At 44.8% G+C, this 27,619-nt stretch overlaps 1 protein-coding gene and 1 long non-coding RNA gene across 4 annotated transcripts in view; one reads left to right on the forward strand and one right to left on the reverse strand.

Annotated features, from left to right (window-relative positions):
• Window positions 1-14,895: 14,895 nt before the first annotated feature.
• LOC121039947 (uncharacterized) lies at window positions 14,896-22,699 on the reverse strand. The gene is made up of 2 exons (XR_005795056.1): window positions 22,603-22,699; window positions 14,896-15,088 (listed from the first exon to the last, which is right to left on the reverse strand). It is a non-coding gene; the product is annotated as an uncharacterized LOC121039947 (long non-coding RNA).
• A 4,138-nt stretch (window positions 22,700-26,837) lies between these two features.
• Window positions 26,838-27,619, forward strand: part of MCPH1 (microcephalin 1) — a 272,003-nt gene continuing 271,221 nt past the window's right edge. Inside the window, exon 1 of one of the 3 annotated variants that reach the window (XM_040489805.1) lies at window positions 26,838-26,959. Coding sequence is in view for 2 of the 3 variants with exons in the window: in XM_040489807.1 (XP_040345741.1) it covers window positions 27,286-27,325 (40 nt within the window). In the remaining variant the exon portion in view is untranslated. Of the gene's footprint in view, window positions 26,960-26,987; window positions 27,326-27,619 lie in introns of those variants that run through there. The other 2 variants (XM_040489807.1, XM_040489804.1) reach the window with 2 other exon arrangements.

The raw sequence follows: 27,619 nt of genomic DNA on the forward strand, positions 1-27,619 counted from the left end.
TCTGTTCGGTGCTACCGCCACGGCCTGAGCCACTGTCATTCTTGCAAGAATAGCGGCAACGTCATGATATCTGCCTTCCGTGCTTCCCCACATACACCTCGTGGCCTGTTCTCAAAGTAACAGACAACGAGCCTGTGAAAACTCACGTCAGATCTTGCGGCTTCTCTGTTCTAAGTCCCACAGGGGTCTTCCAGTTCTCCCAAGCAGGGGCTTCTGTTCCCTGCTGCCCTGTTCTTCCACAATGTGGCCCCTTGGCCACGCCACCTGTCTGCCCCCTGGTGATCGATCCCAGAGCAACCCCAGCTTTGCTCTTAGGGACTTTGCAGGGTCTGTTTGCAAGACCTTCGACCGCCCTTCCTCTGCTTAACGCCCACTCCTCCTTCAAGGTTAATTTCTGCATCTTTTTCAAGTTTGTGCTCAAGTGTCCCCTGCCCCGTGAGGCCCACCCTTCCCGCCCTTTTAAAATTGCAGACCTACCTCCCCTCTTTCACCATAAACATTTCTTATCCCTCTTCTCTGCTGAAATGTTTGCCCCAGGGTTTATCACCATCTAACATAGTCTGTTTTTCTTGTTTAGTTTGATTATGTCTCCCCTCAGCTAAAATATAAGTTCCACGAGGATAGAAATTATCGATTGTTTGGTTAACTAATGTATTATCATAGTTCTGAGAAACAGGCTGGTACATATCAGGCTCACCAAAAGTATTTACAGAATTAATGAGCGCATCATTCTTTCAACTTGGCTGCCGGAACCTATCAGCTTTCACGTTGTTTCCTTCTCTGTTCAAGTCGGCTGCTATCCTACCAAATCTTACCCCACATATACTGTAATATATGCAAAAATTGGGGGGGGAGCCAATTTTTTTATGTTTTTTTGTGTGTTTATTTATTTTGAGAGAGAGAAAGAGAGAGAGAGAGAGAGAGAGAGAGAGAGGGAAAATCCCAAGCAGGCTCATTGCTGTCAGCACAGAACCCAATGCAGGGCTCGAACTCAGGAGCCGTAAGATCATGGCCTGAGCCAAAATCAACAGTCAGATGCTTAGCGGACTGAGCTACCCAGGCGCCCCAAGCATAAAAAAGTGCTAACATAAACTGAATATACTTGTCGAATTTTGATATTGAACAAAAGACATTGCCATATTCATAGTCTACTGTAAACGTTTCTTTCAGAAACCATGATATGCACAACAAGTGATTTCAAGTCGTCGAAGAAGAAATTTATAAGTTTACCCACTGAGGACTTTCATAAAAACTCGCAAGTAGAGAAAATAATTATGGCAATGTGCTAATCTGGTTCAAGTATTTTTGCCTAGAGTCAGAATTTTTTATTCCTTGTTTTTTGTTTCAGGGCTATAATTGCAAGAAGGTTTTTGTGTGTTTAATTTAGACTTAAACATGATTCTAAGAATATCTTATGAGCTACGCATTACTAATATAGTTAGAATTGCACTGTATTTGCTGTATAAAACACACATGCACATATTGTCTGTGTTTTCTCTCCCTTTCTACCTGTAAGATAAGCAATTGAGTTGACAGTAACGTGACTTGATTATAATGTAGCTACATTTGATTACCTTTTTTAAAAAATGGAGGGGCACCTGGGCGGCTCAGTTGGTTAAGCATCCACCTTTGGCTCAGGTCATGATCTCATGGTCCGTGAGTTCGAGCCCCACATCAGGCTCTGGGCTGACAGCATGGAGCGTGCTTGAAATCCCGTCTCCCTCTCTTTGTCCCTCCCTCATCCTCTCTCCCTGTCTCTCTCAAAAGTAAATATTTTAAACAGTCAAACGAATAAAAAAATATAAAACACCTTTGCCTCTACCTGTTTAGTTCGATCTGTTCTGACGGAAGAGTGAGTTTAAATGCAGAAGCTGAGCTAGATTGTAACCACTGCTAGCATTTATCGAGGATCTCCTGGAGCCAGATCTGAGGCATTCATTATTCCTCAGGTTCCGACACCCCAGCGGGTGGGTATCATTCTTGTGTCTGTGTCACAGATGAGTCACACGGAGATCAAGTACGCCGCCGAAGCCCGTGCTGGGTAAATGGCAGGGCTGAGGTGTGAAGCCAAGCCCAAGCTTGCGCTCACTCTCATTCACCTCCCCACCAAAATAGGAGGATCCGATTTGCCTCCTACACCTCTCACTTCCCTGGAACTGCTTTCAGTAGAGTCCCCAGCGGTCTCCCTGCCACCAAATTTAAAATAGACACTCCATCCTTGTCTGAGCTGACACTTCTACATTTGACCAGGCGAACGGCTGTCTGTTGACGAAACAGCTCCTACTCTCACCTCCCTGGGCAGCGACCCTCTTCCGCTTGCTTCCTACCCGCGGGGTCACCCTCGCTCGTGTCCTATGCCACCTGCACCTCCTCTACTCCACTCTTTTTTTTTTTTTAATGTTTATTTATTTATTTTGAGAGAGAGAGAGAGAGAGGGCAGGGGAGGGTCAGAGAGGGAGAAAGAGAATCCCAAGCAGGCTCTGTGCTGTCAGCACAGAGCCCGACGTGGGGCTCACACTCAAAAACTATGAGATCATGGCCTGAGCCAGAGTCAGATGCTTAATGGAGTGAGCCCCCCAGGCACCCCTGCTATACTTCACTTTTAAATGCTGGGGCTCTTCCGAGCTTTCTTCCACGTTGCTCTGTCCTGTCCTTCCTTCATTAATCTGTTCATTCATTTCACACATGTTTATTAAACCTCTGTGGTGTGCAAGCTCTTGGGCCGAGAAAGTTCTCCAAAGGGGCAGTTTGGCAGAGGGGTGTCATGGGGAGATGTAGCCAAGAGAATGCGCACAGCCTTGGATGGAGATGGGGTGGCAGGACCGCCCTAGGGAAATTTTCCTGGGGAGGTAACATTTAAGGTGACGTTTAAAGACGAGTAGAAGGGGCTCCTCAGTGGCTCAGTCAGTTAAGCGTCAGACTCTTGGTTTCAGCTCAGGTCACGATCTCATGGTTCATGAGATCCAGCCCCGCCTCGGGCTCCATGCTTGCCGAGCATGCTTGGGAATTCTCCCTCTGCCCCTCCCCCTCCCCCTCTCTGTCTCTCTCTCTCTCAAAAGTAAATAAACAAACTTTTAAAAATTAAAAATAAAGAAAGACAGGTGAGTAGAAGTCATCTAGAGGGACTGAAGGAATTGTCCTGGCGAAGGAAGCAGTGGGTAAGAAGGCTGGGAGCTGGTAAGAGCCAGGCTTTTCTGAGAAGCTCAGGAAACGGTAGAACCAGAGGCAGAGGCTGGAAAACAGGTGAGGGAAAACCATGCTTGTCCTACAGGCTGTGTTAACGATTTTTACTGTTCCTTAAGGATAGCAAAGTCATTGAAGGGCTTTAAGCAAGACAGTGACATGATCTTATTTGTGTTTGTATAAAACCACACTGGCCGCGGTGATAAGAATAGACGGGACGGGCGTTGGGAAAACCACCATCATTTTTGGTCTGTCTTACCTCTACGGTCTCAAAAAATATACTCTTATGTCATTATTGCTCTTCTCCAATACAGCTACCAACATTATCTTTGTACTCCCTCAATACATGAATGTATGCTTGCTGAAAATGATTTTAAGCACATGGAATGAAAAGTGAACATCTTCCCCGACTCTCCACTACAAAGCCATTCCTCTCTCCAGAAGTGAGAATCAATCTGGACCCTTTTCTATAGATTTCCGTGTGAAGGTGCATCACCAGGATGTTTGGGACCATCTATTTCCATATGATAATGTCACTGTAAATATAAACCTATCATTGCAGAGGACAGTTGTAGCTATGCTGGTGGAGTCCTATTGGAATTATCACAGAAATTTGTTTTGGGAGTCCCAAGTATTTTAAAAACCTCCTGCTTCAAATCTATGGTGGATTTTGTGAAAGGAAATGGTATTGACTAGGTAGCATGCTGTGTTAGTCTGTTCATGTGGCCATGGCAAAATACAGACAAGTATTCAACAACAGAAATTTGTTTTCTCACAGCTCTGGAGGACAGAATCCCCAGATCAACGTGCCAGAAGCTTCAGTTTCTGGGGAGATCAGTTTCCTAGCTTGCAGATGACTGTCTTCTCATCATGTCCTCACATGGCCTCTTCTCTGTGCAGGCACAGAGAGAGATCTCTGATGTCTCTCCATATAAAGATATCAGTCCTGTTGGATTAGGGCCCCACCCTTGTAACCTCATTTAATCTGAATTACCTCCCTAAAGGCCACGGTTAGGACCTCAACATATGGACTTTGAGAGGACACAGCCCATAGTCCCATCCAGCCATTCTCCTGAGGGCCGCTACTCTGTAATCAACACATATCTCCACACTTGAGCTGTGTGACTGCAGGATGAAAAGGGGTTCTGTCCTAATGAGTAGTTCTGGGATCCCCACATCGTGGTCTGATCCCAAGTTGCAGGAACCTTAACCTTTACTTTCGGATAGCATTCAACACGCCATCATGCATTTTCTGTCTGCAGTCTAACCCCCCATCCTAGGCAGGCATTGGGTTGCAGAAAATAGGGTCTGATGCTCTCAGAACCTGATTGGCTTGGGTTTTCAAAGTCCCCATTCTGATGTTTCCTTCACTAATTTCATAATCAGTGAGCAATGTTTCTGATCACATTATTTATTAAAACCAATGATATGTTTGTTGCCCTGATTCTCCAATCATAATTCAATTTTTTTTTAATTTCAGTATAGTTGACACAAACATTACATTAGTTTTAGGCATACAACATAGTGATTCAATTTCTGTGTATATTATGCTGTTCTTGTAAGGGTAGGGCTAACCTGTAGCCTTAAGAGATAACATCTTTGTTTTCACACTATAGGTTAAGAGATAACAGCCTTATCCTATCAATCAAGGGATGGATTAGCGCTTGATTGGATTGGGGCAAGGGCCTGTTTGAACCGTTTCCACCTGGGAACTATTCCTTTGTTCTGTTCCCAGGTGATAATAGACCATGTGGTCGGCTATAGAAACTCTGTACCCCGGCTGTTCAACAGTGTCTGGTCAACAGTGTCGGTCCTGATCAATCGGTTTGTTTGGCCTCTCGTTGCAATAAACTTTGTTGTGACTGTCACTGGTGCCTGTAGCACTCTGTTTCAGGAGTCATGTGGATGCAACAGTGCTGACCACAAGAAAACTACCACCTGCCACCATACATCACTATTACAATATCATAGACTGTATTCCTTATGCTGTGCCTTTTATTCCCAATGATGCAGGCTGGCTGGGTGCAAGGACCCAAAGGGGGTCCTTCAGGACCAGCTGAGAGGATCCCTGGCTTCCAGCAGGCTAGAAATCAAAAGCGAGCTGAGAAGTGAGAGCAGAGTTTATTGGAGGCATAGAGAGAGTACAGATACAGACAAAGCATCCAGGAGCTTTAGAAAGGAAAGGAGAGTGGGTCGTGTCTTCGCTTGGGATTTTTATTGAGCATGGTGGTCTACTGCTCATGTCTTCTCAGGTGCCCAGGACAAAAGTCGAGGGCTTAGGTAAGTCACTTATGCCTTGGAGTCAGGGGTCTTGATGAGTCAATGGTCTTGGAAAACATTTACAATGGCCCTGCCCAGTCACTCCTTAGATGTTACCTACTGTACTGGAACACTCCAAAGAAATCCTTGAGACCTTAACCTTTACAAGAAGGACATACAACCCCATCTGTTCTATAAGGCACAGGTAACATGGGGGGGAGGGGGTGCCAGCAAGAACAGAAACAGGAAAGGGAGCCAAGGAATCAATCTTTCACGGGGTCCCTTCAGTGTCCCTGTGTCACCATGACTACTCCTTACATTACTGGAGGTCCCTATCTCTGTCTCCCCTTCACTGACTTTGCCCAGCCCCCCCCCAACCCCCTCCCTCTGGTACCCATCAGCTTGCTCTCTGTATTTATACGTCTTCCAAGTGGAATTTTTCTTAAAGGACTGCTATTGAAGTATGAATCATCTAAGCCATTTCCCTTCTAGAAAACACAAGTGAGAATATTAGCAAATGAAATTGAAATTAAAAGAAAAGAGTAAAAAAAAATATACCGACACAAAACATAAGTGAAACTGCTCGGTGTTCCCGTCCCAGAAGAGAAAATGAGACGGCTGTTTCTGCAGGCGTTTCCCTCAAGGGCTTGGGGGGACGCGTTGTCGCGGTGGTCGTGGGCACAGCTGCGTTCCCGCAGGTGCGTGGGGCGAGGGGGTTTTGTGAAAGCACTTTTATACAGCTTTTGTAATCCAGAGCCTAGGTGAAAAGTCACCTAAACGTTTAAATAGGAACATGCGTACACAACACTTTCCTACGCGGTTCACTTTTTATTTGGTTTTCCATTCTTCCCAGCTGTGACCTCAAATAGTGCTCTCCGAGGGGTCGTGTTCATGCTGCTCTGGCCCGGCTGACTTATCACGACGCCTCCCTGCTCCTGAGCCGTTGAGAAGTGAAGAGGGAAGGAATAGTGACTGGAAAAGGAAAGGAAGAAAGAACACCAGGATATAATAATGGGATTTGAATTTACAGGAAACAATACGTCCAAGTTTCTTCCTTTAACCCAACTGATCTTTTCTTCATGAGAAATTCAGATATATACAGAACATACCCTCAAAAATTACATTTTTTAAAAGATGAGGTGACAGGGGGCACCTGGGTGGTGCAGTTGGTTAAGCTCTGACTCTTGATCTCAGCTCAGGTCATGATCTCACGGGTTCGCAAGATCGAGCCCCGCATCGGGTTCTGAGCTGACAGTGCAGAGCCTGCTTGGGATTCTCCTTCTCCCTCTCTCTCTGCCCCTCCACCCCCATAAATAAAATAAAACTTAAAAAAAAGATGAGGTGACAAATTTCCATATGATCCAGCAATCCCGCTTCTGGGTATGTATCCCCAAAAGAACTGAAAACAGGATTTTGAAGAGATATTTGTCCACAAGGGCAGCAGCCAAGAGGTCGGCACATCCCAGAGAGTCCACTGATGGATAAATGGACAATATGTGGTCTATCCAGACGATGGCATATAGTTCAGCCCTAAAACGGAAGGAAGTTCTGACCCACTACAACCCGATGAACTCCAGGGACGTGGTGCTAAGTGAAATCAGCCAATCACAAAAGGGCAAATACCCCAGGATTCTGCTTACCTGAGGTGCCTAGAGTGGTCACCCTCACAGAGACCGAGTACAATGGCCGTTGCTAGAGGCTGGGGGAGCGAGAGTGGGGCGTTCGTGTTTTGGTTTTTTTTTAATGTTTATTTATTTTTCGAAAGACAGAGCGTGAGCAGAGGCAGGGCAGAGAGAAAGGTGGACAGGAGATCTGAAGTGAGGGCTCAGCCCAGACAGCAGATTGCCCCGTGTGGGGCTCGAACTCAGGAACCCTGATCGTGACCGCGCTCAATGGACTGAGCCAGCCAGGTGCTCCTGGGGAGTTAGTGCTTAATGGGGACAGAGGTTCAGTGTTGGAAAGGGAAAATGGGAATATATGTTACAGTGTATCTTGCACAGCAGTGTGAATGCACTTACCACCGCTAACTGTGTCACTGCATCACCGCTTGCGATCGGCAGTGTGAGTTATACTAAGAGGTATGTATTTGGTCTTTCTCCCATTTCTGGCACAAAGCCCCTAAAAGCCTTGGAATCTCCTGTGATGAGAGCAATAAAGGTGTCTTTTGTTGCATTCCTGGGGGGGACTTTTAGACCTAAGGCTAGGGGCTGGTTACCAGTGAGCCAAATGTGATTAGAGGTTTGAACTCTCAGTCCCATCCCCCTGACCTCTGGGGTGGGTCTGAGACTTAAATCATCTTGGATACTTTGTGGCAGCTGCTCATGAGGGAAGACTGCAGCTGCCCCCGTTTTGACTTCAAACTTTCTAGTTGGGTTCTTTCCAGCTGGTCTCTTGGCTCAAGAGGAAGTCCCTGAGGGCAAAGTATCCCCTGAAGGGAAACAAAAGTATCCCCTCGAGCAGTAAGGACTGGCCTGAGCCAGCAAGATCAGCTCCAAGACAGAGATCAAGTTTTTTTCAGCTCCCTAACTTTTAGTATTTTTTTTTTTAATGTTTAAATTTGGTTTAAATCCAAATTAGTGAACATAAAGTGTAACAGTGATTTCAGGAGTGTTATTTAGTGATTCATCACTTATATACACACCCAGGGCTCGTCTCAACAAGTGCCCTCCTTAATGTCCAGCCCCCATCTAGCCCATCCCCCCATCCAACACCCCACCAGCAGCCCTCAGTTTGTTCTTTGCATTTGTCCCTTATGGTGTGCCTTCCTCTCTATTTTTATTTTATTTTTCTTTCTCTTCCCCTAATGTTCATCTGTTTTGTTTCTTAAATTCCACATATGAGTGAAATCATATGATATTTGTCTTTCTCTGATTTATTTCACTTAGGATAATACACTCTAGATCCAACCACGTCGTTGCAAATGGCAAGATGTCATTCTTTTTGATTGCTGAGTAATACTCCAGTGTGTGTGTGTGTGTGTGTGTGTGTGTGTGTGTACCACATCTTCTTTATCCATTCATCTATCGATGGACATTTGGGCTCTTTCCGTAATTTGGCTATTGCTGATAGTGCCGAGACAGAGGTCGAGTTGGCCTTCACTGACCACCTGCATGTACCCACCCACCTTTGCCCCACACTTTCCTTACATAAACTTTCAAGTATTTTCAGCATCTTGGAGACAGTCTTTCACATGCTAGTTGGCCATCTTTCCAGTGTTGTCCTCACTGAAATAAATTCCTTTCTTGTTCCACCACCCCTGTCTATCTCTGGATTTTGTCATCAGCGAGTGGCCAAGCCTGGTCTGTCTGGGACACCCTCCCCACCCCTAGTGTGCCGGCTATGCTCGTGTTTTTCTAGATGTGGCATTGTGTTTAATCCAGATCCTAAAATGAGTCTGAATTTCCTGGAGTAGTCCCCATCCTGTTTCCAATGAAATTAGACACTTGGATATGGTTTCAAGCTAAAACAAAATACCTGGATACAGTTTTAGGCTGGAATAATCACTATATCTTTAATTACTTGCTATTTATGAACAACAGAGTAATTACAATAACTTATTCTGTTTCCAATGTAGGCCAACCATCCTGGTGAAGAGGGACTGAAAATGCAGTCCAAAACCTTAAAAAACCCTGTGAGGAGCTGGAAAGTTGGTGAGAACCCAAGAGAGAGAAATCCATGTAGGCGGCATCTGGAAGCTTCCACCAATATCATTTACTGCATGGATCTGGTCCTTGAGTGTCAGTGTACCTCGCCTGATCCAAAGTAGGGACTTTAATAAGAGATTCTGTCCCATCCCATAAAATCGAAACCTCATAGCGTTCTACCCAAAGTGAATTTACCTCACCTCACACTTTAGGGCACTCCAAGGATCATTACCTGGGCTTAAAATAAATCCGTCTGGAAAACAGAAATCTGTCTCTGAGAAGCTATAATCACACAGATTTCTTTGCAAATCTGCATTACATGGGCACTCCAAAACACAGCAACCTATGTATTTATTTAAAGTTCTCTGAGGGTGATGGTACACCCAGGCACTTAACAAAAGTAAATACAGACCCTGGGGCACACACATTATTAGACGTCTCCAAGAATGTGGGCAAATAATTTTTTAAGGAAAAGAAGTAGTTTATGGCTTTTTTTTAAATCAATAAACATAGGAGGAAACAAGTTCTATAAGGAAGAATCAGAATATACTATAATAAACAGTACAAATTAACCCATTTTTTAACAAACTCTGTGGTATTTTTCCCCAAAACTTAAAACACCAGCCCAATCATGAGAAAGACCTCAGACAACCTCAAGTGGAGGAATATTCTACAAAACACCTAGTTAGTATGCCTCAAAACTGTCAAGATCATGGAAAATTAGGGGAGGATGAGGAACCTTCGAAAATAGGCAGGGCCCAGGAGACATGATAACTCATGGCAGTGTGTTGTCCTAAATGGGATCCTGGCACAGAAGGACACTAGGGGGAAAGCTATTGGATTCCAAATGAGGTCATGAGGTCAGTTAATAGCAATGAACCAATGTTAATTACTTAGTTTTCTTTTTAAGTTTATTTATTCATTTTGAGAGAGACAAAGAGAGAGAGCACCAAGGAAGGGCAGAGAGAGGGGGAGAGAGAATCCCAAGCAGGCTCCGCAATATCAGTGCAGAGCTTGATGTGGGGCTCAAACCCATGAGTTGTGAGATCATGACCTGAGCTGAAACCAAGAGTCAGACACTTAACCAACTGAGTCACCCAGCTGCCCCTAATTTCTTAGTTTGGATAAACTTACCCCACTTCTAGAAGACATCCCAGTAGGGGAAACTGGGTGGAGGGTGTTTGTGAACTCTGTATTATCTCTGCAATTTCTCTGTACATCTTTAATTATTCCAAATTTTAAAAAACGTATATAAAACACACTGAAATTTTGGGAATAAAAATATAATCATAGAAATTAAAATAAAACTGATGATATATAGATTGAAGACTCTATTCATAAAGAATGAGTTGGGGAAATATATAAAGCAAACACTGACAGAATTATTAAGAGAAAACATAGTGGGAAAATTTAACTCATCTGTATCCGAAATGAAGAGTTTAAGCAGACCAAAAAGTGATAAGAATAGTTTCACTTACAACATAGTCAACAACCTTAACTTAATTGAGAATTTATCTTCTTTTGTGGTATTAATGGAACACCCAAGAAAGTCTCAAATATAGCATTAAATATTGTTTCATGGATATGTAACACTGTGCAACTTTTATCATCAACATTAAAATGTTATTTCTTGTTTTGTGTTTTCATTCCTACTGCTGGATAGTTTCCATCCTGTACAAACTACACTTGATTTAATAGATCTCCCATTCATGGTCGTTTAGATGGTTTCTCATTATTTTCCTATTTCTTGACCCTTGCATTAAATTAGAAATCTGCAAATCCATCTCGAGACATGGTATCTACAAAAGTATCCCCCACGTGTGCACAAGTATGTACTTACCAGAACAAGTACTGCAGCATTGTGATTTTCTCCTTCGCTAGTGGTTGGCTCAGTGTCGTGGGAATTTTTGTTGCCACGTGGAGTCCCTGGCAGGAGTCACGGGGTACGGGCATGTCCTGGTGTAGATGTGCTGGTGGATTCCAGACGTCAGCAGCTAGAGCCCTTGGTCAGTTATGCTCCATGTGAGCGAAGGCTTGTGAAGCACATTCCTGTGGCCGCCACAGGCACCATTTTTAGGATGCACCATACATCTTGAATTAATGGCTTTGTTGTGGCACATGTCCCCTGCGAGGCTATGTTTTGATACAATACATGGATTTGAGGACCAAGGGGTCAAAGCAGGAGTGGCCTTGTTCACCACCACTCCCAGGGATGCGCTAGGGAATCTGTGTGTTCTTTCCATCCCACACGGTTCTAGGTTCGATGGGTCTAGAGGTCTTGGCTTCCAGAGGGAAGATGTTTCCAAATAGGGGCACAGGAAGAGTTATGCTAAACTGTAAACTATGGCTGCTACCTGATCATTTGGGACAACTTGTGCCGGAAGACCGGTAGGATCTTGGCCAGGCTTATTTTGCACAGGATATAAGTCAATAGGGGTTAACCAACTGAAGACTTCAAATAGAATGGATAATTTTCCATGAGCATATATGCTTCAAAACACTCAAAGCAACAATTCACAAAACTAAAGGAAAAATAAATTAACAACCAGGGTTGGAGATTTGCATATACCCTTCTCAGGACCCGATAGAGCAAGCAGAATATTAGATTACAGGAGAACTATCACAATTACTCAGTGTTCCTCTCTTAACACCCAACCTACTGCATGTGCAGACCACCCATCGTGGATCCTTTGCATCCCTGCCGTGGGAATCAAAGAGCATGTGGAGCTGGTCCCCAACCGAAGAGGAGCTTTGGCTGGTGCTTTTGTAGTGACTAATAAAGTCCTATGTCTCTGACCCAAGAGTCTTCTCCCAGCACCAATGAAACGGTTGGGGCTAACTTGCAAAAATTCAAATAAAATTCCAGACCCTACACAGTTCTGGACACAGGCCCAGAGCATTCATCTACTCAGACATTGCCATCCCAAATTTCAGACCCCACTCTTTCCCCATCAGGTGTCCACACCCCTGTGCCGTTCTCCTCTTGAATCTGGGCTGGCCCTGTGAGTCATTGCTGGCCAGTAAAATGTGGTGGCAGTGACACTATGTGTCTTCTGAGACTAGGTCAAAAGATACCTTGTAGTTGCTGCCCACGGGGGTTAGAACACCTGCTCTAGGGGACAAGAAGACCAACTACCTTTGAGAGGGCCCTAAGCCAGCCACGTGGAGTGGCGGAGTGGGGAAAGAGAAGCCAGACCAGAGCCCACTGAAGCTTAGATGCCAGTCGTGTGAGTGGACAATCCTTCAAACGGTTCCGATGAATTCAGCCCCAGCCACCATATGAGGCTAACTGCGTTAGAGAAACCCAATAAGAATTATGAGGCTGAGCCCAGACCACTGTGAAAACCATCAGATGTCGTAGTAAATTGTTGTTTTGAGTCACGGAGATCAGAGATTGTTTGTCACACAGCAATACATGGTAGGAGCAGGGAAGGAAGGAGGCAGGATCGGGAAGGGAGCTAAGCCAGGATGCGCAGGTGAAGGCTAGTCCAGCCCAACTCCGCAGAGAGCCCTTAAGTGGAAACTGTTCTGTGATTCTCCGAAATGCCTCAAAACAAGGGAGCATGACTTTGGCATTCAACCTCCCCTACCCAAGAGGCAGTCATTGGCCAAGGGGTGTCTTAGGAAGCATGAATAATTGCTGTCAGCTTGGGTATCAGAAAAATCTTATTTCTGGGGCACCTGGGTGGCTCAGTCGGTTAAGCAGCCAACTTTGGCTCAGGTCATGATCTCATGGTTCATGAGTTCAAGTCCCACACTGGGCTCTGTGCTGACAGCTCAGAGCCTGGAGCTTGATTCAGATTCTGTGTCTCCCTCTCTCTCTGCCCCTCCCCTGCTTGCACTCTGTCTCTCTCTCAAAAATAAATAAACATTAATTTTTTTTAATTTATAAAAAAAATCTTATTTCTGCAAACAGGCGCTATATATATATATATATATATATATATATATATATATATATGAAATATTTAACAGCCAGTATAGCATAGGCAGCAGCCAATGAGAATGGAGTTCAGCTGGGGTCTAGAGCAGATCTTCAGGCCAGCTGGGCCCGGGAAGCAAGGCGGCAAGGCCGGGAGCAGTGGTGGGGAGAGAGGGGAGAGGCGACAAACCTGATCCAGATGTATTCCAGTATTCAGGGACCAATGGGTCCTGGCTTGAATACATCACCTGGAGTAGAGCGTCTTTAACAACCCTGAGGCCATAGCATACATCATTTGCTGCCCCACTTTCTTCAGTTTAACAGTATATTATGAGCATTTTCCCACATTGGGCACTTTCTGTGTTTATCTCTCTGCTTCCAGAAAAGATTGGAGGCTGTTTAGTTTTGAGCTAGAATAAGAGCGTGGAGGGACTCTTCAGGCTACAGAAAATTCTTCTGAACAACCTGCTCCCTAACCGTGTGTTCTCCCTTTTATACGTCTGTTTGGTTCACTGCTGCACTTTACATCTTTCCATCGTGCCTGGAGTACTGGACGCAGGAAATAAATACCCGTTGAATCAATGAAGAAAGAGGTCCATGCTAACGTAGTCAAAACAATAAGGGTGGGGAGAAGAACTAATTTGTACTTTTCATTTTACGATTACTTGCGTAAGTAACTCAAAGGACTATAAAAAGAACTAGGAGCTGCACGGAGGTATTCCCCGGCGGGCTGTCCTACAATTTTTCATCTGATCAACACACAAAAGGGCAGTGGTTTCCGGCTCTCTGCTTGAGTTCTGTGTAGATCTTCGTAGGAACGAAGATAATGTGTGTGTGTATCTTGGCACTTAAACAAATGCTCAGTCTAGGTAAAACTTGCCTCCTAGGAAATCCATAACTTTATTTTTTATATTTTTTTAAATGTGTATTTTTGGGGGGAGGGGAAACAGGGGGAGAGAGAGACAGAACACAGAATCTGAAGCAGGCTCCAGGCTCTGAGCTGTCAGCACAGAGCCCGACATGGGGCTTGAACCCAGAAGCCCTGAGATCATGACCTGAGCCGAAGTCGGATGCTGAACCAACGGAGCCACCCAGGTGCCCTGACTTTAAATAAAAATTTGAAAGAAAAAAAAAAAAAACCTGTGAAACGTTTATTTTTAAATATTTTAAGTTTGAAAGGAGCTATTTTGCTATTATTGTTCAAGAAAATGCCATATTTCTTCTACTATTAATAACTTGAGTTCCGTTTTTCGCTAGAAAATTATAGTTTTCTATTAGATTTATGTGGGCTAGTCAAGTTTCTCTCCACTGTCCTTCTTTTTTTTGGGTTTTGTAGGACCCCACAGAGGGAACTGTAACTCAGTGGTCTCCACTTGGCCTTTGAAATTCATGAACTCCTATGAAACCCAGACCCGATTCTGCCCTAAATGTTTATGCCGTGCTGTTGAGTACGGACCATTCCAGAGGGAACTTGAGACTCTGGCGAACCAGGGTTCCCTTCTGAAGCACGAGGCCTTTTATCCGACTCTGCACCCCGGACTTCCCGGAGATGCGCACGTCTCGATTCATGTCCAGGCATTGTCAGGTTGTCTGGAAGAAACCTGCTGAGCTGAGCTAAAGTGTGAGCCCCACAAAAGTCAATATTTTCCACTCTTCCTTTGTCCTCAGTGTGTATAAAAGGGCTTTCTAGTATATACCCCTTTTATTGAGGGTGAGTGTTGGCAGAGAAAAGTGGCTTTCATCGTTTATCCTTCTGCGGAGAGTAGAATGAAGAAGCACAGACAACTTGTTTTAGACTTCAGCAGATCCTTTCTTTAGATTATATTATTTTATTAAAAACCCTGAATAGAAACGCAGTGGCAGAAAAATAAAAGTACAGCCTATGCGTACAGAGGTCACGTTTCTTGGAGCGCGGTTAGTTTTAATTAACTTTGTCCTTGATAAAGCGATGTGCAGTCCTCAGCTTCGATGCTAGATTCTCCCTCTGATAAGAAGAGGTAGTGAATCCGGCAAGAGGCTCATTACCATAGGCTTAAAGCCTTCTGCAATTCCTGGTACAGACAAGATGCTCAATAAATACCTGCGGAGAGAAATGAGAATTAAAAACCTGAGAACACCACAACTGTCATCTGTTTAAAAAAAAAAAAAAAAGGTAACTGAGTAAATTTGCAGGTCTAATTAGCTTTATTAAACAATTCATGAATGAGACAGCATTCCTTCTACTAACTAGAAAGGGGGGTCCGCGGAGCTAAACGAAAGAAAGGTTTTCAAAGGCAGAGAGAGGGCATAAAAAAGGGAAGAAAAGAATGTATTAGCATAGACTGCACTGTTTAGGCAAAGTTGCCCTCCTAAGGGGAGCAAAGCGGTCTCTCCCTTTCCTTTAAGGTCCTAACACCAGCAAACGTCCTGTAATGACCAGGAAGTTCTGCGGACTGGTTGAAGGTTACATTTCCAAGGTTTGGAACTGCAGTTAGGTTAGATGTTAAGGCTTGGACTACTGATTTGGGGCCTTAACCCAAGTGACTCCTTTTGGGGCTGTGGTTTTCTTTCGAATGTGTCAAAAGACCTGAGTTCTAAGGCTGATTCAAATTTATTTCTCTAATCTGAAAAACAAATAGCACTGGATTGGATGATGACATCGGTTAACTTCAGTATTTTTCTGTGTGTCAGGGATGGGTTGCTGGCTTAAGCCTTTTATTTACGTATTTATTTGAACAAGGCTTTTGTGACAGCTCTGAGGCCGCCCTTGAAATAGTGTGCTAAATCAAAACACCTCTACACTTGAGACTCTTCCCTGGACAGAGTAAATATCTTTTCAGTTTATGGTTCATATAAGGAATAGGTTTTGTGTGTGTGTGTGTGTGTGTGTGTGTGTGTGTGTGTGTGTTTTGATATAGTATTTTAAGTCAGTATTTTTCTAGACCTTTTAATTCTATACTAAAATAATCCTGAACTCTGCACAAATGATCGTCAATGGTATAGCGTAGCTACTTTTTCTTTTTTTTTTTTTTTAATGTTTATTTATTGTGAAAGAGAGCACAAGCTGGGTGGGGCAGAGAGAGAGGGAGAGACAATCCCAAGCAGGCTCCAGGCTCAGCACAGAATCCGATGAGCGGCTTGATCTCCCGACTGAGAGATCATGACCTGAGCGGATATCAAGAGTCAGACACGCAAATGACTGAACCACCCACGTACTCCTGCTTTTCGAATGATAGGGTTAGCTATATTAAATGATTACGTTGATTCCTTGCTCGAGTATTCTCAGATCCCTTATTTGCTAAGCAAGAACAGTCTAGCTGCTTGGAACCACATTGGGCAGGTCGAGGCCACCACTTACTCGAGGCCAGTATTTGTCTTTTCCCTTGAGGGATTAGGACCATGGGGGAGAGCACAGTCTAGCCCAGTCAGCTACTTTTCCTGCCACAATTGTTGTAACCTGTTTATGTTTTAAAGGATTTCAGGCTTAGGGGCACCTGCGTGGCTCAGTCAGTGAAGCATCGACTCTTGATTTCAGCTCAGGTCATGATCTCAGAGTTCGTGAGATCGAGCCCCTGCGTCAGGCTCCAGAGCCTGCTGGGATTCTCTCTCTCTCCCTCTCTCTCTCCCCTTCCCTCCCTCTCTCTGCCCCTCCCCCACTGGGCACGCAAGTGCGCACTCTCTCTCAAAAATAAGTAAACATTAAAAAAATTTAAAAATAAGAATTTCAGGCTTATAAAAAAGTACAAAAATAGTACAAAGAATTCCTACTAGCCATTCCCAGATTCCCGAAATGTTAACATTTACCACATTTATCATTTCCTCTCTACCTATATGAATGGATATGTGTGTGCCTGGGTTTTTTCCCTGAAAAATGTGACAGGAAGTTGTAAACGTGACATTCCTTTACCCTAAACCCTTTAGTGTGTATTTCCGTAGTACAATAATCCAAAGTAAGGGATTCACATTTATCTAACCTTCTTTTTTTTTAATTTTTTTAATTTTTATTTATTTTTGAGAGAGACACAGAGCATGAGTTAGGGGAGGGGCAGAGAGAGAGGGAGACACAGAATCCAAAGCAGGCTACAGGCTCCAACCAGTCCACACAGAGCCAGATGCGGGGCTCGAACTCACAAACCGTGAGATCATGACCTGAGCCAAAGTCAGACGCTTAACTGACTGAGCCACCCGGGCGCCCCTCTTTTTGCTTTTTACATGAAAGGCAGCATACTGATTAGTTTCCCAAAGTTGTCATAACAAAGCACCACAAACCAAGTGGCTTGAAAAACGGACACTTTTTGTCTCACAGATCTTGAGGCTAAGAAGTCCAGGTCAAGGTGGTGGAGGGCTACACTCCCTATGAAGGTGAAAGGGCGGGCCTACGCCGGCCAACTCCATCTTGTTCTGTGTTCTCCACCTTGAGTGACTATGTCCCCGACATGACCCCTTTTCCGGGAAAATCGCAGAAACCTCAGATCTCCCCTCCTCCCCTTGAGTAACCTCCCGCTCACCCATTCAAACTTCCTGATCAAAACACGCCCAGCGACCTGCGTAACAGGACTCTGACCCTTCCCCAGCCAATCGGCCGAGGCCACGACCCTTCCCCAGCCAATCGGCTGCCTCTAGACCCCTATAAAAACTTTGTGCTTTTGAGGGGCGCCTGGGTGGCGCAGTCAGTTAAGCGTCCGACTTCAGCCAGGTCACGATCTCGCGGTCCGTGAGTTCGAGCACCGCATTGGGCTCTGGGCTGATGGCTCGGAGCCTGGGGCCTGTTTCCGATTCTGTGTCTCCCTCTCTCTCTGCCCCTCCCCCGTTCATGCTCTGTCTCTCTCTGTCCCCAAAATAAATAAACGTTGAAAACCTTTGTGCTTTTGAAACTCGCTCTCTCCCCCGGTATCTCACCGCTGCGTCGGTGCAGGTAGGGGATTGAGCTCCAGCTAGCTCGAATAAAGGCTCTTTTGCTTTTGCATCGGACTCGGCTCCCTGGTGGTCTTTGGGGATCACGAATTCTGGGCATAACAAAGGCACTAGGGAAGGATATGATTCAGGCCTCTCTCCCAGCTCCTGGTGGCTTCCTGGCTTATGGCCACAGAGTTCCAGTCTTCACACAGCATTCTCCTATGTGCACCTCAGTCCAAATTTTCTCATTTTCTAGGACACGCCTTACTTCATCTTTTTTTAATATTTAACTATTTTTGAGAGAGAGAGAGAGCAGGGAGGGGCAGATAGAGAGGGAGGAAGAGAATCCCAAGCAGGTTCCAAGGTGTCAGTACAGAGCCTGATGTGGGGCTTGAACCCTTGAACTGTGAAATCATGACCTGAGCTAGAGTCGGATGCTTAAAGGACTGAGCCAACCCAGGCACCCATAGTATGACTTTACTTAACCAAATGTAGCTGCAATGAGTATTTCCAAATACGGTCATGTTCTGCAGTTCTGGGGGTTAGGACTTCAACCTAGGAACTTTGGGAGGACACAAGTCAACCCATTACACATACTATGAATGTGTTTTTGTACTTGCTTTTTGTCACTTAACGATATAACCTGCAAATCGTTCCATATCAGCTCATAGGAATCTTCTTCACAGAAGATTTTGTTTTGTTTTGTTTTTTTATTCACAGATGCAGTGTTGCATTGTGTAGATAGAACATAATTTACTCAACTACTCTTCCACAGAGAACAGTTAAACGGTTTCAAATATTTTGCAGTTACACACAATGCTGCAGTGATAGGATTGTGTATGTGCGTTTCACATTGCAGAAGAATATCTTCAAATTCCTAGAAGTAAAATTGATGGGTCAGAAAGTAGAAGCACGTGTATCTTTGTTAGACATTACCAAACTCCCCTCCAAAAAGCTGTAAAAAATCTTGATTTCCATTAGTGTGTATAGCATTATTTACCCATGGCATTTCCAATAGAACCTATTGTCTAGCTTTTCTGTTTTGTTTTTTTTTTTAAGGTTACTTATTATTTTGAGAGACAGAGAGTGTGTGTGCAGATGTGAGCACAAGTGTGGGGAAAAGAGAGAGGGAGAGAATCCCAAGCAGGCTCCACACTATCAGCACGGAGCCTGACGCAGGGCTCGAGTTCACAAACTGCGAGATCATGACCTGAGCCAAAGTCAGAGGCCTAACCAACTGAGCCACCCAGGGGCCCCTGTTTTTGACAATTTGAAGGGAAAATGACACCTCCCTATAGTTTTAGATTACATTTCTCTAGTTATGAGTAAGGTTGGCAATCTCTTACTTGGCCCATTTTTCTTTTTCTTTTTTTTTTTTAATTTTTTTATTTTTTTTTAATGTTTATTTATTTTTGAGACAGAGACAGACAGAGCATGAACAGGGGAGGGGCAGAGAGAGAGGGAGACACAGAAACCGAAACGGGTTCCAGGCTCTGAGCTGTCAGCACAGAGCCCAACGCGGGGCTCGAACTCACGGACGGTGAGATCATGACCTGAGCCGAAGTCGGACGCCCAACCGATGGAGCCACCCAGGCACCCCCCTTGGCCCATTTTTCTATATAATATTTGGTCTTTCTTCTTAAGCTTTTAAGAGTTTAAAAAAAATATGCTAGAAATATTATGTTTTTCCAGTTTTTCAGTTGCCTCCTCCCTCCCCCCATTTTTTTTTTTTCTTCCAAACAAGGAAATTTATTACCTTGCTGTTCTGGAAATGAGAAGTCTGTGGTGAGTCTCATTGGACTGAGTCACAATGCCTGCGGACTGTGCTCTGGGGCAGGGTTTGTTTCCTGACCTTTTCCAGTCCCTCCAGGCTACTGAGTTCCTTGGCCCCTTCCCTCCTCCCATCCTTCACAGTACTTTCAAATCTCTCTGACTCCGATCTCTGTCCTTGCCTTTTGGATTTGTTCATGGTATGTTGCTTTCTGTTTTTAACCATTCTTATGTTGCATCTGGTTTTGTTTGAGCTACAGTTACAAAGCTTTCTCCCTACACCCAGGTTATATTGGAATTCACCACTCCACCCTTCACCCAGGTGAATAGTGTGTTCTTGTGTTTACATTTTTTTTACATTCAGATCCCCAATCCGTTTTAGGTTTAGTTTTACGTACGGTAGGAAATATTGACTTAATTTTATATATATTTTTCCCGATGACGCCAAAAATTTATCTTTGATGCAGTGATTTGCGACACTACCTTAACAATATAGCAAATGTCCACATGAACTTGGGTGTGTTTGTGGACCCTCACCACTGGCCCGTTTGTCTGGTCATGTGCCAGGACCACAGTTTTAATGACAGCTACGTCTGCTGTGTTGGTCCCTTTGTAGCTTTTCTTTGCCAGGGAGTTCCTAGTCTGATATATTTGCTTTTCCACGTGGGTTTTTGCATCAACTTGTCCAGCTCCATCAAAACCTTTACTGATATTTTTTAATTGGTATTGCGTTCAGTTAGAGCAGACATCATTATGATGTTAAGCACTCAATCTAAGAACAAGGGATGTCTCTTCATTTGTTCAAAGCCACTATTGTGTTTTACAGGAGTGTTGTGAAGTTATTCTCATATAGGTTTTGCACATTTTCCTCTAAAGTTTATTCTTTATTTTTGTTTTTGCCCATGGAGTTTTCTCTACCTGTGCAGCCTCTAACTGTATGTTATTTTATTTCTGGATCTTTGCTGAATTTATTATTTTAGTTTTATCAGTGATTCCAAGGGTTTTCCAGGTGTACTATTATTTCCTCTGCAATAAAAATAGTTTTATTTTTAAAATTTTTAGCCACTTATTGACATCTCTGTCTCACTAGAGTAGCTAATATGTCCACCGTATAACGTGGGATAATTGTGTACACAGAGGGCATTTTTGCCTTCTTTTGAATCTAGTAGAAATGCCTGTAGTATTTCCCCATTGAATAAGATCTTGGCTTTGGTTGTATGCATATATACTAAAAAAAAAATAAAAAATTCTATTCTCTTGAGTGTTTCCATCAGGTATGGGTGCTTTACTTAATTATTGACAAATTTGGATTTAAATCTACTGGGTCTCATGAGCATTTTCCTGCTTGCTACATGTTTTTTCCTTTTTTTTTTTGTATGGATTATGTTTTATTATTTCATTTCCTCTTTTATTATTTTGATAGTTATACAATATTTAATTTCTTATTGATTTCCCTAGAGATTGCAAAGACATCCCTGCCTTATCACACTGTAATAAAAATGAGTACTTTCACTTCTTCCTGTAAAATGAAAGGGCCTGAGAGTACTTTCACTATCTGAGCTTCCTGACTGATACATCACTACTGTCAGGCATCATTGCTGGATACACACTGTATTTTAATGTCAGAAGACTATTATTGATGGTTTATAGAATCAACGTTTATGTTCTTTTTTATTTGTACAATCAACATTCATTTAAATTTACCCCACATTTTAATACTTTTTGGATTTTTATCCTTCCTGTATATCCAAGTTTCCATTACAAGAATGTGGTAGGGTCTCCTCCCTAAGGAGAAAAGAAAAAGAGAGAAAAGAAAAAAAAAAAAAAAAACAACTTCAAGGTAACCTGCCTATGTGCCTACGTGACAACATCCCTCATGACCTTGTAAACCGAGACTACTTAATCAGACTACATGTTTGTGTGTGTTACCATATATGGGAGACAAAGAAAGAGAAAATGTATAAAAAAACTATGCTACGGGATGTTCAGGACTCAGTTCTTTGGGTACAAATCCAAAAGAATAAAAGCGGCTTCCTGGAAAGAAAAGCCTCAGTGTCACCACATTCTGTGTGAGAATCCTGCTCCAAGAAAACCAAGGACCCACATCTGTCACAAACAGAGCAAAAGGCATGTACAAAATTCTAAACAAAGTTGACCAAAACAGATCAGACAATATAGTAAAGAGATAAGACATCATGAGTAAGGAGGGTTTATCCTAGAAATGCAAGGTTATTTCAACATTCAAAAATCAGTCAGTGTAGCTCACTGCTCACAAACTAGAAAAAAACCCATATGATCATCTCTCTCAGTAGATTAAAAATACACACACTTAACAAAATCAAACATCCTGGTTCCAAAAATTCCCAAATTAAAAAATGGACAACTCCTGCAAAGTAGGAAGTCAAAGGAACTTCCTCAACCTTGTAAAGGGCATCTGTGAAAAGACCCACAGCTAACGTCACAGCTAATATTGGGGGACCAGATGCTTCTCCCTGAAATGCAGAACCAGACAAGGAAGATGGCTCTTACCACTTCCATCCAACATTCTGCTGGGGGTAGGGTTTCTCAACCTTGGCAACATTGACATTTTCGCCTGGGTAATTCTTTGGTTTGGAGGCTGTCCTGTGCACTAGAAGGTATTTAGCAGCATCCCTGATCTCTACCCATTAGATGCTGGTAGTAATCCCCCCTCCCGAATCGTGACAGCCAAAAATGTCTCCCTGGGACAAAACTGCCCCTTGATGGAGAACCAATGGACTGGGCTCTGGCCGGTGTAAGCAGGCAGGAAAAAGAAAGCAAAGACACCCAGACTGAAAAACGCGAAGCAATGCTGCCTTGATTTGCAGATGTGGGGACTCCCTTGGATGCCCAGAATTGGTATAAAGATTAAAGTGAAAACATTCAAGCTAAAGAAGATGCAGGAACAAATCTTATCTGAACTCTCCTTACCTGAAAACAGAGCCTCCAGAAAATACAGCCGCCATTAAGCACTCCTTTGAGGGAGTTTCCTAAGAATTCAGCTGCCAGGGAAACAGACTGCCCCAATTCCCATGAGCATCACAAAGCCCAGTAGAACTTTCCCATAAAGCCCCAAACTCCCCGCCCTACTTCATTAGGTTTGGTATATGAACCTTTCATCTCTAGCTGTTTAGTGAATTACGCACTACTGAGTACTTCCGCGTGTACAGACAACACATGAAAACAAGCCTTATTTTTCCTCCTGTTAATCTGTTAATTAAAAAAAAATTTTAATGTTTATTTATTTTTGAGAGAGAGACAGAGCATGAGTGGGGAAGGGGCACAGAGAAAGAGGGAGACACAGAATCCGAAGCAAGCTCCTGGTTCTCAGCTGTCGGCACGGAGCCTGAAGCTGGGGCTGGAACTCACAAACCGTGAGATCATGACTTGAACTGAAGTTGGATGCTTAACTGACCTAGACACGCAGGCACCACCCTCCTGTTAATCTATTGTTAATTGCAGCCCCCCCCCCCCCCCGCCCCGCCATTGGACCCAAGTTGGAAGAAGAAAAGCTTTCTTCCTAAAACAGACAACGTGGCTATCTGCAGAACTTCACAGGAAATGTACAAAAGCTATTAGAACTATTTTTTTTTAATTTTTATTTAAATTCCATATAGTTAACATAAATTGTAATATTAGTTTCAGGTGTACAATTTAGTGAATCATCACTTACATACAACACCTGTGTTCATCACAACTGCATTCCTTAATCCCCATCACCTATTTAACCCATCCACCCACCCACCTCCCCTCCAATTATATTCCCATATATTAACAGAAATGGAAATTGTAAAAATTATTTACAGTATCATAAAAATGGTAATACTTACCTTGGGATTTGAAATTTGACAAAAGTTGTAAAAAGACTCATCTCAATAATACAAAACATTGATGAGAGAAATTACAGAAGACCTAAATAAATGTTAATGGATCAAAAGAGTTAATATTTTTAAGATGTCAATTCTCCTTCAAATAGATCTGAAATTCAACATAATTTCAATCAAAATCCAAGCAGGGTATTTTATTCTTTTTTTGGTAGAAAATGACAAGATGATTTTAAGATTCATGTGGAAATACAAAAGATCTAGAATACATCAAACAATTTTGACAAAGAACAAAGTTTTGGGGCTTACATTATCTGATTTTATAACTTATTTATAAAACCACAGTAATCAAAATACAATATTCGTATAAAGTTAGACAAATAGCTCAATGAAACAGAAAGTCCAAAAATAAACCATACATATATGCACAACTGATTTTGACTCAGGTACAAAAGCATGAATGCAGTGGAGAAAATAGCTTATCAAGAAATGATGCTGGAGCATATGCAAAAGACAAACTTAGGGCCCTATCCTTACCATATACAAAAATTAACTCAAAATTGATCCTAAAACTAAGGATAAAGCCTAAAACTATAACATTTCTAAAAGAAATCATAGGAGAAGATATTTGTGACCTTAAAGCTGAAGAATCTACTAAATACTGAACTTGTATACCACCATTTAAAATTTTTATTTTCATTTAAAAAAATGTTTATTTGTTTTGAGAGAGGGAGAGCATGAGCAAAGGAGGGACAGAAAAACAGGGAGAGAGAGAGAATCCTAACCAGGTTCCACAGTTAGCACAGAGCTCCATCCATGCAGGATTGAACCCACAAAATGTGAGATCATGACCTGAGCCAAAACCAAGAGCCCAACTGACTGAGCCACCCAGGTGCCCCTTTATACCACCTTTTGTATGGCAAAGGTGATTGGTTTTATCTGTTTTATCATGCCATTATGTGATTCTAAATCTTCTTAGCATTCACTGTCACTTACTTGGTGAGGACAATAACTTTATCTTCAATACTGAGTTGAGCTCACACTCCCAAGTAAAGGTGTTACCATTTCTTCAGTTTGTTAGGCTAACCATTTGTGATAATGATGTGATTATGGATCAGAGATTTGAGTCTAGGAAGTGGGGTTTTGGCTCAAGGTATGCATGTGCTCAAGGTAATTCTTTAGAACCTGTGTGCTGGTTGGATCCTATTAACAGCTGCTATAACAAATGGGGATGAATGAATGGATAGATGAAAGGAAGACTGGAGAGGATGGTGGTCCATATACGTACATATACCCTGCCACTGGATTTAGTAGAAAAGTCCTAAACGTGTGGTTTCCAGTTTCAACTGACACCACTAGTTACTACGTTGCCTTGGACTGGTCAGATAACTTCCCTTGAACCTGGTTGCTTATTTGTGTAAGTGAGATAATATTGCTTACTTTTTCTAACAGAGCTTCTGTGAGCATAAAATGATCCAACGTAGAATAAGACAAAGCTTTTTTAATTGTAAAGGAATAGGGGTGGGGAGGGGGAGAATCAGTCCACTGTTGCTCCCACGGTACGATAATGAACACCTCTAAAATTACAGAATTTTAGTGAGAATCTAGGAGGAAATACATTTATATATGCTTTGTAAATTGAATAAGAACCTTCACCTCCTAGGTAAGATTAATTTTGGTAATACCTCTAGAGCCCATGATAAAGGGCTCAACAAACGTCAGCCACTATTTCTACTATTAAGGTGGGGTTTTTTTGTTCGTTTGTTTTAACAGGAGAATGAAACTTGAAAAGTTTCAGTGACTCACATCAGTACCTCACAGCTAGTAAGTGGTGGATAGTAGTCTCCCAAGTCCAAGTCCAGTCTGACTCCAAAATGGAGCCCGTACTCTAATCATTAGGTTACAAGGAAGTCCCTTTAACTTTAAAATTGTTTTCCACTTAGCTCCGGAATGGGATATGTTCTACAGGATAAAACACAAAGATGGGGATGAAATCATTGGAAATGAAGGTTTTTATACATTCGGTGGTTCATCCTTTAATACAGACGGCATGGACCCTTTAAGTGATTTAGTGTTTCAGGGACATTAAACACAAACCAAGCAAGCCCTTCCCGGCCCTAAAAGTCCTCCCCAGGAACACGTAGGAGCTCGCGCAGCCCAGCCAAAGCCGGCAGCCACCAGCAGCCTGCGTGCGCGCAGTGCCCGGGGTGGGCCCTGCGGGAGTGGGCGGAGCCCAAAGGGCGGGAGGTTTGAATCCCGGGGAGGCTCAACCGCGCTGCTACAGGGCTGTTCACCAACGCTGGTCTTCCCCGCTCCCTCCCAGGTTCGCCCGATCCCGCCCGGAGAAGTCCGCTCCGGGATTTGCGGGCGGCAAAACGCGAGTGGGACGGCCCGGCAGGGCTCCCCGCGCCCTCACCCCGCCTTGGTAGTAAAGGTTTAGGGTACATCCCTAGCCGGGATCTGCGGTCCGGGGTCCCACATCCTCTCGCTGGGTCGATGTGTGGGGTCCCCATAGACGGGTGAGACCAGGCTCCCCTTGCCCCACAAAGGATCTGGGACCCTGGGTCCCCATAGCCCCCCGCGGGGTCTGAAACCTGGCTCCCCCGCCTCCCACAAGATCTGAGGTCCAGCGTGCCCCCGTGGGATCTGAGGTCCGAGGTCCCCCCAGCGGGGTCTGAGACTAGGCTCTCCCCGCCCCCGCAGGGTCTGAGGTCCAGCGTACCTCCGGCAGGCATCTGAGGTCTGCCCCCCCCCTCCCCCGCCGAGGGGTCTGAGACCCGGATCCCTGTCGCCCCGCCTCCCCGCGGGATTTGAGTCCCAGCGTCATCCCAGTGGAGCCTGAGACTCGGCTCTCTCCCCTCTCCCAAGTGGGCATCTTAAGTCTGGGGTTCCCCCACCCCCCAGCGAGGTCTGGGGGGCGGGGGGGGGGGGGGGGGGGGGGGGGGGGGGGGGGGGGGGGGGGGGGGCCTGCTCGTGGGGGTGTGTGCCCCCCCTCCCCTTTCCCCCCCCCCCCCACCCCAAGATCTGAGGTATCGCCCTACTGGAGTCTGAGACCCGGTTCCCCTTCGCCCTCCAAGCCCACGCAGGATCTGAGGTCCAGGATTCCCCCCGATAGGATCTGAGGCCCGGGGATCTGAGGCCCGGGGCCCGCCCCCCGCCCCCCCCGCGGGATCCGAGGCCCGGGGTCTCTAGAGGTGCCCCTGGCCCCACGAGCTCTCGCGCACGCGGAGTAGAGGTCTGGCTCTCCGAACCGGAACTCCGTGCGCCGACTACAGGGCGGCACACGAGGACTCGGTGCGCGCGGGATGAGGGTGAGACTTCGCTGTAGGAGATTCTGAGCCGTTATCTCTCGGAAGTCCCATCCGGCCTGCGACCTAGGACTGTGCCTCCTAAGCGTCCGCCGCTCCCTGGTGCGCCAGATGTGGCTCCGGGAAGCTTCCAAGTGTCTTTACGGAGACAGAAGGGTTTGATTCGGGGATTTTTGGGGACACCCGTCCTCGTAGTTTCCGAGAGGACCGAAAGACTCGCAGAGGGGGACGCTGACCAGCGTTATTAGGCTGCTGGACGAATCCGAGTCTGGGCGCTGGAAAAGCCCCTCGGTCTCCTTTAAGGCGAGCTGGGACTTTACCAACGCTCCTCCTCCCCAGGCTGTTTAGAAAACGCGGATTAGCAGATTTCCTCAGAGCCGGAGGGGAGGGGCGCGCGTCAGTCCTGCGCATGCTCAGTGCCACCCACTCTTGGCTAGAGCGGCCTGGGACGGTGCAGCGGGTTCGCGTGTTGCGGGTCTCTCATGGAGGCTCCCGGGACGCCAGGCGGCGGGGTCTTGAAAGGTGAGGGGAACTCCCGCACTCTGGGAGTTGAGTCGGAGGCGGCGGGCGGGCTTGAGGGCGGGCGCCCAGATCTCGGCGAGCGTGTGGACGGAGCTCGCGGGGCTCGTGGGGACGCGAGCTTGGCCTTTCCGGAAGTCAGCCCGGCATCCTGTGGAGGGAGGCTGTCCCCGTGTGCGGTGTTCTCACCGTCCCTGTGGAGAGTGGGGGGCTGTCCCTGAGTCCACTACCGTCACCGTCCCTGTGGGGTGCCCCTGTGGGGAGTGGGGGGCTGTCCCCGAGTCCAGTACCGTCACC

The sequence above is a fragment of the Herpailurus yagouaroundi genome, unplaced genomic scaffold (assembly GCF_014898765.1).
Source record: "Herpailurus yagouaroundi ecotype Mexico unplaced genomic scaffold, PumYag 181, whole genome shotgun sequence".
NCBI lineage: Eukaryota > Metazoa > Chordata > Mammalia > Carnivora > Felidae > Herpailurus > Herpailurus yagouaroundi.